The 15,988-nt window shown below is 40.9% G+C and overlaps 1 protein-coding gene across 1 annotated transcript in view; it reads right to left on the bottom strand.

Annotated features, from left to right (window-relative positions):
• sema6bb (sema domain, transmembrane domain (TM), and cytoplasmic domain, (semaphorin) 6Bb) overlaps positions 1–15,988 on the bottom strand; it is a 138,509-nt gene that overhangs the window by 47,514 nt on the left and 75,007 nt on the right. Inside the window, exons 9-15 of the mRNA XM_079350661.1 lie at positions 15,252–15,340; positions 14,288–14,505; positions 7,575–7,706; positions 6,833–6,982; positions 5,348–5,527; positions 2,998–3,138; positions 505–582 (exon numbers count right to left, since the gene is read on the bottom strand). Of these exons, the coding sequence (XP_079206787.1) occupies positions 505–582; positions 2,998–3,138; positions 5,348–5,527; positions 6,833–6,982; positions 7,575–7,706; positions 14,288–14,505; positions 15,252–15,340 (988 nt within the window). The remainder of the gene's footprint in view (positions 1–504; positions 583–2,997; positions 3,139–5,347; positions 5,528–6,832; positions 6,983–7,574; positions 7,707–14,287; positions 14,506–15,251; positions 15,341–15,988) is intronic.

The following is a 15,988-nucleotide window of genomic DNA, read 5'->3' as shown; positions in this document are numbered from 1 at the left end:
CACAACAGGGAAACAAACACCAAACTCTGCTCACAGTCACACACCTACACGCTTTTATATAGCCACAACTTGATAACAAGCAAAGTGAAAGGACTCAGTATTGTTTAAGAGCAGCCGCAGACATCTTGAATCAATAAGTAAACACAGACCCGACTTTGTGACTACTTAAAGGACACAGATGTTAGTCAGAGTCTGAAATAAGTGTAGCTAGAATCAAGGGCGTCCAGAGCAGATAAATCAAATACAGGACGTTTCTTTCTCTCTGTGAGTTGTCTGCAGGAAGAGTTACCTTGAGATGAGTGATAAAAGTAGAATAAACAAAACTCAATAACACATATCATCAACAGTGGGATAGAAGAATGAGGACAGACAAAATAGGTACAATAGCATAAAACATTTAGGACAGACAAAGAATGAGTGTCAGTGGCGATGTTTGCTGCATGGGTCGGTACAGATGCTGTGTGTGGTGAGCGTGATGTTCATCCTAATAGAGAGCTTTCATACCTGGTCCCAGGTCTGAGGAAGGAGCAGGTGCTTCCTCTGGTCCAGCCACAGTAAGGATCCCTCGAGGCGATACAGTTCCTGCAGAGACATATACGGTTTAACTTTAATTCCTTGAATTTTAATAATCGGTACTTCACTTTGACTTCTCCTCAAGTAGCTTAAATATTTAACTCTGATTTTCTTGATCTGGGCTAAATCCTAAAGGTCGATCTTTCTACTTCATACATGAGTTTAGGGTTGTGACATATTTATTAATTTTATGTATTTGCGTCGCAGACATTCTAAGAGTACCTCCTCTCATGTTGAAGATTTGCATAAAACATCTGAGCTGATTAACAACAAATCATGAAAACAAGTGCTTTACATAATATCCTTTCCTTAAGTGTGACATGACTTTTTAGATTCTTTTCAATCTTCAAAGAAAGAAATTAATCCCCATTTAATTCCAACTTCATATGACTTGAAACTTTCCGGATGCTTTTCGTCACAGTGATTATTTTGTCATCTACTTCTGTTTAAGAGATACAATAAAGGGCAAGGTGGAAATGTTGAGAGCAGGAACAGAAACTAAAAGCTTTCTTGCAAGTGGATTAAACCGGCTACAGTAAGTATAAAAGTTTATAAAGAGTTTGGAAATAGAAGTTGGACAAAAAACATTGTTTTTTGGGGCTTTTGTCAGAGTTTTAAACAGCATCACCACCTCCTCCTGAAATCACAATCATTCAGGAAAACAGAGTTTTTAGAGCTAGTCTCTGTGAAGCAACAAAGCTAAAATATAAAAAACTCAATCAATTGTCAATACTTGCACTTTTTCCTCTACTGTGTGCGTGTTTCCTGAGATTTGTAAGTTAAAAAAACAAACACATCAGACAGAGATACATTCAAACCCTGACTAATAACTATATGATATTTCAATGTCCTTGTCTGCTGCAGCAGGTGGACGTTTTCAAGTAAAAGGTTTTCTTGTCACAAATACAGAGCTCAACAATAACACTGTAATTCTGCAAACAACAACAAAACCCCAAATAGAAGTTTGCTCTAAAGGTTTACAACTTTTAAGACCAATTCAAATCCCCCCCCCCCCCCGAAAATGAGGAGTCTAAAATCAGCTCACTGGCATATCAAGCAGCATCATAACGGGTCAGTTGTTAACCAATAATATGTTAAACTGATATGTTCCTTGATGTACTAAAGGTTTATGTCAAGGTCAAATGAACAACATAACTTTTTAACGACAGGTCCACTGAAGGACATGTAAGGTTAAAGAGACTGTTTGTACTGGAAATCAGATCATTCACTGTAAAACAATGAATTATTAAAGATCCATCCATAAGAAGAAAAAAAAAAAAGAAGCACACAGTGTAGCATTCGATAAAGGTTAAAACCCAGACCTGAAGCTCCTAAAGCGTGACAAAGAAACCTTGAACAAACTCGCACACAGAACATTAAATCCTACATCTAAACACACACACTAAACACACCTCACGAGGCATGTGACTGCTCTTAATGTGCGCAGGATTTCACGCTTCAATGACTCACCTGGTTCAGTGAACACACCGCACGCCTGATGTGCTGGTGCTGCACACCGGGTTGCGTTTGTGTGTCAATGGACCCTAATGGAGCACAACCACAGGAGGCACGACTCGGTAAGTGTACCAGCGCCGGGGGGGGGGGGGGTGTGAGGTGGTGTTGTTGTGTTTGGAGGTGAGATATCATTCCTTTGAATATATGCACGTTTCAGTTGCATTGGATCAGATTAGCTAATTCAGAGTAGCTGCTTTTTAAACGTTTTCTTAATGCCCCACTGCACATACAGCAGTTTGGGTGTATTTATACTGGTGAGCAGAAGTAGAAAAAAAGAGAAACTTTCTGCAAGTGACTCCTGATAATCTTACAACTGCATCAAAAGATGTGTATGTCATAAATTGTAATCTCTTTTTAAAAAAAGAAATCTGGATTAGAAGCATTATGAACGCAACGAAAACAGAAGATTATAAAGTATGCTTCGAGGGATTCAAACCAATAATGTACTATAATCATGTAAGTCTTACTACTCAAGCATGCATTTCCGTATTATGTATTATAGTCAGTAAACTACTCATTAGCTGTGAAAATAGAGGAACATAGAGGGTATAATTAAGTTAAAAACGATGTAATAAAGCAGCATTATTTTTAATGATGGCGAAGTACAGCTTTATTAGATTTTCTTCCAATTTAGTGGAGCATTTTATGGCACTTTGACTCATTTCTGGATTATGCTGCAGTTAACAGATTGTCACTTCGCTCAAGGACACAGTGACAGTTATTATGAAGTTTCAGTATGCTGATTATATCAGGGAATTGAGTTCAGCCGAAGTGCAGCAACCTCTGGATCTGGCAGAGGTTTTTCTGTGTCTTGCTAAGGGACATGTGTGAAGGCCAGATGGTCTTTCAATGGTTACCTAACTTCTTATCATGTTTTGTGTTTCTGTTCAGTGTTCAGTGCAGACTTACTTCATGCATCTGGAGTAGAGTTGGCATCGTGCCACCGGTACTCTGACCACACAGGAGGGGAAGACTAGGAGCAGAGTGTGGCTCACCCGATCCAGAGTTAGAGACAACAGCTGCCTGGCCTGAGGAGAGTCTTCAGCACACCTGTAACATAAACACACGCACGCAAAACAGAAAAAAATCGCATTAGGCAATTTCAATTAACAGACCAAGTCTGCACATAAAACCTCTGACCTCACTCTGAGCAGCAGGGGGAAAACATTCCTCATGACTCAATGTGAATGAAAGCAAAACATAAACAGGACTCACGAATAAAAGCTATCATGAAAGTTTAAGCCAGGAGAGGCCATTGTAACCAGATGTCGGTCCAATAATGCACAGTACTGATTGTAGAGGTTCTGGAGGTTAGGGCCGTCAGAAATCAGCAGCCAGGAGCTGATTCTCCTCTAATTGGCACTTAAAGCTACGATCACCAGCACCAACCTCCCGCTGTGCAGCAGATTTATACCTTTTTATGCACATGTGCACTCATGCATCAGCTGTATCGGGACGGTTTATGGTAATAACACTGCGGCGGACCCACAGTCATTAAGGAGAATCTATCATTGTGCGAAGGCCAAGCTGTGAGTCATTCTTCACAAGCTATATCTGGAAAGGATGGAGAGAAATGTGAATAAAATAGGATAAACAACGAACAAAAGATGGAAAAAAAAGGCAAAGACAAAAAGATGACAGTCATGAAAAGAAAATAGGCAACATAGAACTGAGATCATACGGCAAGAGAAAATAGGGAAAACAGATTGCAGGAGTCGCAACTCTTTCAGGACAAATCCTGGTTCATTATGGCAGCTAGCCATAACCATTTCTATTTGACTGACTTCTGAAAGAAGACTGTGTTAGTGGTCCTTCTTCTGTGTGTGCCCTGAGGTTTATAACAGGGCACAAAGCATCTTTGTCTGTGTGTGTGTGTGTGTGTGTGTGTGTGTGTGTAAGGTGAGGTTGGGGGTGGCAAAGCCTTGGGCATAAAAAGACAAGAAAAAAAACCTGGCTGCTCTGTGCCTCCTGATTAGCTGGGTGCCTGCTGTTAGAGCTGGACTGTCACCGACCTCCTGGTGGGCTCATACTGCACACACACTGAATTATCCCTCACACACTGGCTACAGTCCACACCCGTTCATCTATCACACGGTCCCTTCATTTCACTTGCCATCTCAATCCCTCATTTTGTCAACTCTGAAGCAGAGAAAATCGGCTGAGACACAAATTGGTGAGCACATTTTGAAGGAGCTGGGAAAGGAAGAACAGTTCAAGTATATTAGACTCAGTTAAAGAGATGATTCTGTTTTTCTTTTATAAAAGGATAGCATATAAAACAGTTTCCAAAAAAGATTCAGTATTAGGAAGACTGGTTCTGCAGCCACCCTCCACTGCTTCTTAACAAAGACTAAAAGCGAAAAAAACGAAGATTGAAAAGGCACTATACCCTGTGTTCATTATGTTGTGATGGGGATCCAATAAAAAGCTGAACGTCATGCATAATGCTACCAAGCAAAGGACAAGAAAACTAACTCCACTCCAATCTTCTGTCAAGAGCCAGGTATTTTATATCATTTAGCTAAACTGCAAAGATACAGGGTCATTTTTCCTGACAATGCTCTGTATCAATCTGTAAGATTAAAGATAATGTGATTTTATCATCATTTCATTATTAATTTCTCAACCTCATTAGAAGATGTTCAGATCTTCTGATAAAGAATATTAGCCTCTAATCCTCTTCTTTTCTGTTTGCTCCTTCTCCATTCTCTGCATGCTGTCGCATCGCCTCAGCTGCCGCACAGTTACGCGGATCTCTGAATGAATAGGTGAGGCTTTCTGCACAATTCAGAACGCATCATTCATTTTCTTCTTGCACCTGTTTTTCCAGGCTAATCTCTGCACATGCTCTCATTGATGCGTATATGACACGTCATTGAACCCTTTCAAATCAAAACCCCTCTGACCTCTGTAGAGGTTTTCGTTTTCAAGAAAAAGTGTGGCACTTTGGGGAATATACTTTCTGCTAATTTAAGAGAGAAAACCTAAACCACTCATACATGCACAATAAATGAATATGCTAAGATCAGTAGGTTTACCCTAGGTGTGCTTTACATGTGGCGTAGTAAAGCTGTTTCACCCTGTTTCCTGTGCTAAGCTAAGTTTAACAACTACTGGTCTGAGCTTCTTCTGCAATCCTAAACAAACAAAGTGTTATCAGACTCCTCATTCATTCAACAGAAAAGATGACAATTAGGATATTTCCACTATTTAACAGAGTCAAATGTAATGTCATATAATGAATGTTTCGGTGTCTTACTTGTCAGGATTGTATCCCTCAAGTTCCTCCAGGAAGATGTTGCTGTTAGTGACGGTGTTATCCGGGTTGGGCATGATGAGGAACTTTAGGATGGTCCCCCTGCTCGACCCAAGAAACAGGACGGTCCGGTTTCTATGAGGTCCGGCTTCTGTATCCACCACCATCTTATTCAGCTGATACCTGCCCAGCAGTAGAGAGAAAGTGCTCAACGGCTTATTTGTGACTTCGTTTTATAAAAAGCTAAAAGCATAAAAAGCAGCTCCTGGAGGCAAGTTTAGGAATTAAGTGCATTATGACTGTTTTGTTTGGGTGTAAAATACAGACTCCGATGAATTTGAATAATATGAGTCACAGCAAAATGAAATGAATTCCTCTGAGAAAAAACTCCTTATCAAATTTGCATAATAAACTAATTACACCAGTCGTTCAGTCATTAATAATCTGAGTCCAGTAAATGGGCCTGTCTTGGAACAATAGCAGAGTGTTGCTGAGCTACACGTAGTCCTGTGCGTGATTCAATAGACGAGAATAGGAGCCATGTTGTGTTGGGTGTTTAATATTCCATATACATCCAGTGCCCATAATTCTCTGGTGAAAGGGCTTCCATACGGCAGATAGCAGAGAGAGAGAGAGAGAGAGAGAGAGAGAGAGAGAGTGAAGCATGCTTTGTTTATATGACTTGATGTGCTACAGCTGCTCGTCTACTACAACAGAAGTCTACAGTCCAAACACACCGACTTTGTCTGTTTGTATACAATCTGTGTGTATCTTCTCTCTACAATGAACAACACTATCAAACAATGTAGAGGGTTGAACTAATAATTCATCATTAAGGTAACGTCAGTGTCTCGAATTTCCTTTTTCCAGGCCTCTTTTGACACTTTCGCTTGGCTCCATTAAGCTTTCACAGACCCGTCTGTTTGTTAAGATAAAAAGAGAGACAAATATTGTCAAATTCATCCTTAGGAAAAGATATTTGCTGTCTAGATTTGTTAAGTGGTGACATTAGGTAGTGCAAAGGTTTAGCACCAGGCAGAAGTCAAAGAGTGGTGGTCAGGATGGATGTTGGGCATAGAAATTAAAGGAGTTAGAAACAGGGGAGCAGCACCAACATAAGGATAAGATAATAAAAGAGCTTCCCTCAGAGCTCATATACGATCCGGGTATCTGTTAAATGTTAATAAAGTAAACATATCTGTGCCTTAAAGGAAGTTTTGACTTAAACAAAACATCAATAAGCCTTTGTTGAACTTAGCTTGAACCAAGGCAGGTTTCACTGGAGGGAAAACAAATGATGTCATTTCTTAAATATGTTCTTCACAAAAAATGTTTGCATCTTGCAGAAAGATTTAATATGCTTTGTTGTTGGGTTCGTAAGAAATTGTACTGAATTACACTGATTCTTTCAGAGCATATCTGCTGCTGTAAATCCTTAGCATATTAACATTAACGTGACTGTGTCAGTGTTGGGTTCCTTCGCCTTACCTGACCATGGTTCTGACTATCCACGGTCTTTGTCCGAGCGACGGGACAGCTTCATCCATCAGAGGATGGGTTTTAACAAAGTTGAGCATCTCATCAGGAAATGAGTTGGATGAATTGAACCTGGATCCTTGAACAGCACAGCCCCCGGGTCTGGGAGAGGACAAGATTAAGAACATGTTTACCAGGTGCCTCATAGGCAATGTATCAAACTCTGTTTTTTAGACTACTTCATTCCAGAGTAAAGATACATTCATCTAATCAAGCAGTCTAGACTGTCAGAGTGTCTCACACTCACACATGAGCTCCTTCTACAGCAACAGACTGATGTGATTTACCTCACTTTAGAAGTATTTGGCAAGTGATGCATAGCTAAATGAGGTCAAGAGATACCATTAGATTTGATGAGAACAAGTTTTGTCCTTGTGAAAAATTCCAAACTCTACATGACTTCTAGTGACCTGAAAAAAAGCTGTAAAGGTTGCACTCTGAAACAAAATAATTTATATAAAGCCTGCACCTTTTAACTAAAATGAAAAAAATGAAAAAAATGAAACACGCCCATAAGCAGCAGTCATTGTTGTGAAAGTAATAACAGTATTGTTATACGGTATGCTATGTATTTCCTTTTGCTACAAACCCTGTAATACACACATTATATAACAGCCTTATATTGAATTAAACCCAGATGGTTCACAACACCGTTTCAAACACAGGTGTTTGAATTGACAGCAGCCTATAGTACCTCGGCTTTGGGATGACTTCATCTGGAACCGGCGTCCAAATAGATTCCGGTGATTTCTGTTCCTTGAACCTCCCGTCAAACACCGAGGCCAGCTGCTCCATGTCGAAGGCGCACACAGCCGATCCTGGGATACTGAAGTGACAAAGAGGTGAGACTGTAAATGAATGAAACACTTTAAAACTCACTATCAGTGCCGTGTCAAGTAGGCTTAACTTTTTTTGAAAGCATCAAGAGAGAGTAAGCGAAAAACGACGCAACAGAGATAAGGTAGAGAATAACTCAACTGAAAAATAGATTGTGAAATGTGAAAAAATGAAAGAAGTTCAAATATAGGGAATCAATTGTGAGTGTGAGAAAGCGACAGGCACCCAGGGAAGATGACAAATTGGATTTGGGCTGTTCATAAATTTGACACTGGATGCTTGAACACAAAGGAAATTGTTCCTGAGACAGAAAGAAAGACAGGATAGGATGCTGTCACCTCCCTGAGCGTCGAATAGACATGTAACGGATGCAACAGATAGATAGACCCCTGAAGAGAGCTTGGCTGTAATCCCTGGATTATAAAACGGAATAGGAAATGAGTCATTGAATATGTTTCCTTTTGATTTGAAGGGGAGGAAGATTCTCGTGAAATCCGAAAACACATTCCAGTCTAAATCAAGGTGCACCTTGGAGGCTGTTTAACTACTCATGAACCCCGTGACGGGAATCAGAACATCTGCTCCAAGAAATGTCCACAGCCCACACACAGGAACACAAACACAGTGATAGGACAAAGACAACAGACACTTTGCTACATTTCTGCGTTATGACTAAAGAGAAATCTACAGAGACAAAGAAATAAAGAGAGCTGTGTGAGGATGTGATAAAGAATGAGTTTTTAAACAAAATCCCATTCGTCCTGCTCTGAAACTCAACCCCCCGCTCTGAATGTGTCCTCATCAATGACTAATGGTGTGCGTGGTGCGAGAGCTAGTGACTAAGTGCTAATACCTCAGTGATACGCACATTGTAAAAAACCTGAGACTGAGTCACCTGCAACCTGCTGCTCCATAAATCCCACACACACACTCCATCTGTTTCCTGCTTTCTCTTTCTCTCTCCTCCTTTCTCACAAAATTAAAGTCCAACTGATGATTTGATGGTTTGTCCCTGTGATGCTCCAGTAAGTGCCCCTTTGAAAGTCACAAAAGGGTGTGGGGGTGGGGGGGGGTGCAGCAGGGAGCTGTGCACTGCTGATGTGCCATTTGATCAGGTTAAGCCCTCTCCCTCAGTTCTTATCATTCATAGGCAGGGACGTGACTCAGCCTGGGCCAGTGTGGCGGAGCTGCGGGCGTATCTGTGGACGATACGTGTCTCTTGAGGGCCGCAGGCACCAGATGTTCTGTGCGACACGTGTGCCAGACCTGCACCGGTGCCAGCTTGGCTTTCCTCTTCCTTCAAGCCACCTCTCCACCCTGTGCAGGCTTGCTGTCTCTCTCGCTGCAGGTCGTTGGGTTTGCATCGTGTTGGGCTGCGTGTTGAACAGACGTAAGCCAAAAGGCCTCAGGCTTGTTTTCTTTCTGAATTCTCTTAATTATTCTTATTTTCAGCCTGTGGTTTTCTCTCCTGCTTGTTTTTTATTCAACACGTGTTGTCTTGTACGCACATTTCATTTTCAAGTAACGCACTTTCTTTGTCCTGTTTGTTCCTTTGTTTTTCTGTTGTGTAGGCTGTCCCATCTGCATGCATGGAATGACCCGAGTTGAGGCTTCCTGTCAGAAGTACTCACTCACTTTTGAACAACTTCACTGACAGCTTGTAATAATAGAAAGGCCACAGACCCCTGATGCTTCCAGGAGCAGATGAGGAAGATTAGAAGAGGGTGGGAGGTTCGATGTTCATCCGTCAAACAGGGGTTAATGATTCTTTTAGAGACTTGGATTAGCTAATCATACTGTAGATTTAACATGAGACACTGTGAGATATCTATAAACCACAAAGATTATGCATTCTTTTCAAATGTCCTTTGTGTTCTGATTCCAAGTAAACCATTTGCAAACCATTTCCTCTCTTGGACGGCCTTTATGATTTGAACACCTTCTTGAAGGCTTTTGTGTTTGTCTGCATCGATGGTTGAATTTATAGGATTTCCATTAAAGTTCACATGGAGTCAGAAGGGCTTCAGTTAAACTGTAATTCCTTTAGGAGAACAATCAGATTTACACCTGGCCACCATAATAAATGTTACATATTAACAACCAGCATGGCCTCATACTTTACAGCTTATGTCACGTTGTTTTGGCTCATCTGGTATTTTAGAAGTATTTAGACTGTAGTGTAGTATTTACTTTGTTTTAAAGAGTTAGAGAGGACAAAAATACACTTGATATCTGTCTTTAATATAAAGTCCGAGCCATGATACAGTTAGCTTAGCTCAACGTTGGTTGGTGTTAAGATAAGAGGCAGAGGGCCACAGTGATCTTTACAAATACTTAACACATCTGTCCGCTTGTTTCTTTTCTGTGAACTGAACTGAAAATGTTTGAAAACTGAAATGTACAAATAGCTGCAGTTGAAAGTTGTGAAATAAAGTATCTTTAACGTAACAAATGACATTTTAAATTGGGATTTAAATTGGGTTCAGTTATATCAGATGGATCTTTGTTTTCGTTTTTACGTTATTAGTCGTCCATGTGAGTCACAAGGTTTGGTGATCAGACTAAATCTTTTCAACTTTGAACATCTAACTCTTGGCGAAAAAATCCTTTAAGATTTGGCAACATTGATTGTTTGATAGATTTCTTGGAAAGGAGACCTACTGTAAGTGACTCACTTAGCTCCTGTGTGGTGCAGTCAGTAAACCAGCAGAAACTTTGACTTATGACCTGCAGACAAATGACCAGCTATGATTGAACAATTTTATATAAACTCCTTCAACTCTGGCTTTGATTGTCTAGTCTAGAGTCTAGAACATTTACACTTTCTCTTTAAATTCATTTTTAATATTATTCAGTCATTCTCTTTTCCTTGGATTCAATCCACAACCTCTTCTCTGACCTGACCTCCCTTTCTGTATTCAAGAAACCTCTTTTTCATACTTTCCTTGACCTTTCAACACCAAATTCTCTGGGGTATTCTCTTATCCTCCTAACAGTGATTACCTTCCTCTGTAACAACCGCTTGCAATCCTTGTGACATGGCTCTGCTGTCAACATGCTCCACACCTTTCTCCTGCACTAGCTAGCTATCGTACCCTGCTGCCTTCTCTAGTCGTGCAGGCCCCGAGGGGGCTAGTTGAACATCTGTGTATCCTCCCATGTGTCACGCTTCCCCTGGCACAGTAAACCTGTTCTCCTCCTGCTCCTTGTCCTCCTCATTTCCCTTCCTATGTTGTGTTTTCCCAGAGGGACATCCTGCTGTCTGACTCTGTCACATCAGATTCTTTACAGCCAAAACCAAACATGGACTCGCTGCTCTCAGGATGCACTAGATTTACTCAACTTTACATGGGATGTTTTCCTTGCAATCCTGCGTGGCTCCATTAAGCCTAATGAGCCCACGCCAGTCTTCTCCAGAATGAAAGACACTTTCAGCTGCCAAAACAATAACGAAGAAGTAATGAGAAACTTTGTTTTCAGTGCTGGCTCAATGTAGCTTGGTAAAAGAAAGGCTTCCATTTGACATCGTGCTGCTTGTCTCTTGACATGTACTCATTTATTTGACTTTCTCTCCTCTTCTTCTCAACAATTGCATCTTATTTTTCTCTCTCTTTGAAATTTGCTGTTGCTCCAAACACCTCCCTGACCCCTTGAGCACCAAAAGCGTAAACGCAGGAGGTGCTCAGTGGGAAATCCAAGCTCTTCTTTCATCCCTCTCGAGAGGACGTGCCTAGGGCTTCAGAGGAGGATGCATAAAGTAAATGACAACCTGAGGCGATTCTAAACTTAAGAGGAAGAGACTGAAAAATCCCACAAATGCAGCATCACATCGCCTGCGGACTTGAGCACAGGAGGAGATGGGTAACTTCATAGTGAAGACTACAGGAGGGCCCGGGAAAACCTTGACTTCTTTTCACTATTCCCAAACTACAGCCCCATGTATGCTGCATAGGGCCAAATGGCAGGCGAGAAATGCTATTCCTCCTACTACAGGTCCCGCTTCACGTTGTTTTCACTGCACGCTGCCAGCCAAAGCAATTTGTCTGGCGAGCACTTAGCCAATGTGGCGCAGTGGGCCACGCGAGGCCAGTGGCAGCGTTTGCAGCTCACCTCACACATTCTCTCCTTCTCTTTGTGCTCATTTTACTCCATCACACATGTCCTTATCCATCTATCAAAAGCGTCCCTTTTTTCTCTCTCTTGGTAGCAGTTATTTAAAAAAAAAAAAAAAAAAGGATCCAGTGGAAGTTTACCCAGGCAGGACTATGTGTTCAGCTGGTTCTCCTCTGTGGCTTGCTGTAAATGCTGCTATCTGGGAACCATTGCAAGTGTGTTTATGCACATGTGTTTGTGTATGAGAGTTGGAGTGTGTGTGTGTGTGTGTGTCTGTGGCATCAATCTATCTGAGCAAGCGGTGGCCCCTTCTCACAGCATAGCTCTCCCAAACACACAGATAAGATGCAGCTGATGAAACAGTTTTTGATCTCAGAGGGCGAGGGATGCACATGTTGTTCATTTTTGACTTCCTCATGTCTGAGCTTCCCAACCATCTCTTTCCCCTTTTGTACTCCTTACCATGCTCAACTTGTTTTTTCTTGTTTAACGGGACATTGTCCACCTTTTGTTTCTCTTTTCTCTTATATCTAATTAGAAATTCAGACTGCTTAAAAAACGTGGTTCTGCACCTTAATGTGTCATATGTATATATATATATATATATATATATATATATATATATATATACATATATTTGTTTATTTTTACCTTGTCTAACTTGTAGTTTGCACACATGCAAACTACACTTTCCCTTAGTCAGTAATTCTGGTTTCCATTTTATGAAGATTTTCTTACAAAAATTAAGTGACTGAGAATAAGTGGATTAAGCCAACTGTTACTGAAACAGTGGTATTGTTTACTTCTTCTAAATAATTTAATCCCCATGTGCTTTTTAATCGGCCATTAAAGACTCAATGTGTCACTTCAGAAAATCCTCTTGTTAAAAAGACTTTTTCCATTACGTGAATCAAATGGATCTGATAAATACTACTTTTATAGCTCATATGATTTCTTAATGTCATTTATCTTCGTTCTTTCTGTTAAAATCCTCTTTTTTTCTGCTTCACTTTAAATGCCATCAGTGACCAATAATCACCCGTTCACCAAACAGCATCCCTCCTCTCCTCTCACCTTTTTTCAATTTAATCTTGTCTTTCAACAAATCACCCTTTTGTTCTCAATGAAAGCGTTCCATGTGTCTTAAATTACTCTGTACCCCCCTATGGTGACCTTTACACTTCCACACAGCCACTCTCATTTCTCTGGAGCTTTGCTTTTCCAGTTCCCTCTAACTTCATAGGGGAAAGGAACAGATGATTGTGGTCCCAGAAATTTTAAAGGTGAGCTGTGTGAGTGCTGTGTTACACTGGGTGTCTATCTCAGTCTCCTTATAAAGTATGTCAAGGCTTTTTCCAAAAGAAAAAAAGCTCCCAGGATTGAAACCTTTTTTCTCTGTGAAAGAGAGGACATGGACTGTTATCCCTCCACTTCTGTCTTCATAGTAATGTGTGTGTAAACACAAAGTGTGCGCACAGAAATAGATGATAAACAGGTTGAATATGTATTTAGACTTGTTAGCAGGGTTTGCACTTGGTAGCAGTTTTGCAAAAAGATTGTGGAACACTAATTAGCAGTAGTATTAGTAGTCATGACGGCTTAGCCTTTCATAAAGCTGGTAAAAAAACATGTGACTTCCAACGCTTTTTGAGGACAGAAACATCCCTACTAATATTTGGGTTAACTCGTTTGCATTATGTTTGGTGTAAAGTCGAAGCTTGCTAAATAATTCAGAACAGAGAAAAGAGAACGTGAACAGAGGGAGGGATAGAGAGAGATGAGGACAGCGAAAAACAGAGTTCAAATTTTGATGGAATTATTCGTAAAGTCTAAAGAGTTTAGTACTGTACTAGTTCTCTAAAGTTGTAAAATTCCCTAAATAGCCCAACCTGTTTTTGTTGTTGTTTTTTTTACATAAAAAGGCAAAGTATTTGTAGCTCTTGCTGTTTGGATGTTAGGCTAAAAGAAAAGCTAGTGCACTTCCATGTGATCCATGTGATCCATGTGCTCCTGTTATTACACATACCTGTTATTACATGTTATTCATCGATGAAAGTGTCTACAAATTAGTTAAGAGAGCAGAAAGGGTGAACCAGTTAAAAGAGAAATGAAAGAATATTAAAATATAAGATACATTGTTGAGGTTTTCTGCCAAAAGGAACAAAAACAGTTGATGTAGGTAGCTAAGTGAATGCTGACCATTTTGTACTTTGCAAAATAAAATGAGAGTAAAATAAAAAGTGGAAACTGATTAGTGGTTGGTTACTGATAATTGTTTGAAAGGTAACTTTGCGGTATAAATAGACTGTTTAAAGAGTTATCTTCAAGGAATGAGAAAGCAGGTCACGTCTACGTCACAGTCATCAGTCAGAGCCTTGAGTTCAATAAACAAAAAAGTCACTGATTATGACTTCCTGTCCCTCTGTGTTACGTTCAAAGAAAATGTCTGTGTTGTACCTGTTCGCTGGTGTGGAGAACACCCCCAGGATTATGTCCCTGCCGTGCATCCTGATGATGGGGCTGGTGGAGTGCAGCAGGTTGAAGTAGAAGTGGGAGTCACCGGGGACGGAGCAGTTCAGACGCGCCTTCAGGAACGACGTCCACTGCTTCTCCAGGACGCGCTGGGATCCGCCCTGATCCCGTTTACAAACCCGGGCCACACGTGACACCACCACCTGCGAGAATTCAGGCACAGAGACAAAGACGTAGGCGTCACTCCGGTGATGAGCTTGGTGGCAGGAACATCTTCCCAGAGCTACAGTAAAAGCTTTTTCCAATTGCATTGTATTCTCTAAGAGCCTCATAACAAAGAGTCATTTGGATGCTATCTGAAATGCAGAATCCCTTCTTTGAAAGATCTTTTTTTTTTTTAAGTTAAATTTCAAATCAGCTATTCATGAAGATTTCAATCCACCTACTGAAAAATCTGCTTCTTTGAACTGTCTTATCTACAAAACGGTAATACTGTCTATAAGTATCTATTTCCTCTTCTCCTGTAAACATGTCAAGGCTGGAGACCTTCTGCAAGCTCTTCTACCTAAATATGAATTAATTTCCATGTATCCCTCAGCTCTGGTTGATAAAAAAAAAAAAAAAAAGATTTCTCAGGTTAATACAGACAGGAGTTGTTCACTCAGACTGTGATTTGTCAGATTAGATATGCAGATAAACAAATACGAGGTTGATAGGTTAGTGAAGCTGTTAGTGAAAAAGATTTGTATTGACATTCAAATAATGCCAGCAGAGTTATATTAGAGCAGCATTTTTTGCTTTCATGGAGATTCATTCAAACATCATATTCACGTATTCAGCTACCGTCCTTTCAAGGCACTCTGAATGGACCAGCAGCTCCTCTGTTCGAATACTAAGAGCTCAGAGGGGGAGAGAGGAGGAGATATTTTCATCATGCCGGCTCCAATACCTTCTCCAAGTAATTGAACTCCATGGCTATCTCTCTAAAGAAGAAGTAGATGTGAGGTCCCCACTCCACCGCACTGACGAAATAGGGCTCTGTAGTATGATAGAGAGGCAGGGAAAGAGACAGAGAGAGATGGGGTTAAAGGAAATGTACTGTCGATGCATCATGAGAAAGCACATGGCAGACAGTGTCTCCGTTTGGCCATGTATCATTCGCTCCCACGACTCCGAGGTAACATGAGGGCAGTGAGAACGAGGCACAGGCCATGTTTAATTTCATTACATGCTGAAAGGGGATTTCACACCAAACAATAAGCACATTATGACTCCCTGATGTCTCAGACAACTCAGTTTCACGCCATGCACTTTGGGCCATTACACCCAGGACCAGCTACAGACGACATGTCCCACGTGTTTCCTTTTTACTGTTTGACCATCATGGAGATGTTTCAAACACTGCCAGGGAGCGGCAAGTTTGACATCCCCACACCCAGTGAACCGAACGTTCAGCTGTCAGATTGCTGACTCAGCACTCGGCTTCTGACACATGTATCGATCCTGCTTGCTGCTAAGTGATGCACACACACACACACACACACACACACACACACACACACACACACACACTCAAAACATCAGACAAAAACATAAACAGCGGACACGATGTTTACCAGAAGATGTACTTGAGAAAATTGCCGCTTGTGCCTACACTTACGAAAATGTAAACAGACACACCTTAAC

The sequence above is a fragment of the Symphodus melops genome (genome assembly GCF_947650265.1).
Source record: "Symphodus melops genome assembly, chromosome: 8".
Taxonomy (NCBI): Eukaryota; Metazoa; Chordata; class Actinopteri; order Labriformes; family Labridae; genus Symphodus; species Symphodus melops.
Note: the sequence above shows the minus strand (reverse complement) of the source record. Positions and strands in the feature narration are given on the sequence as shown.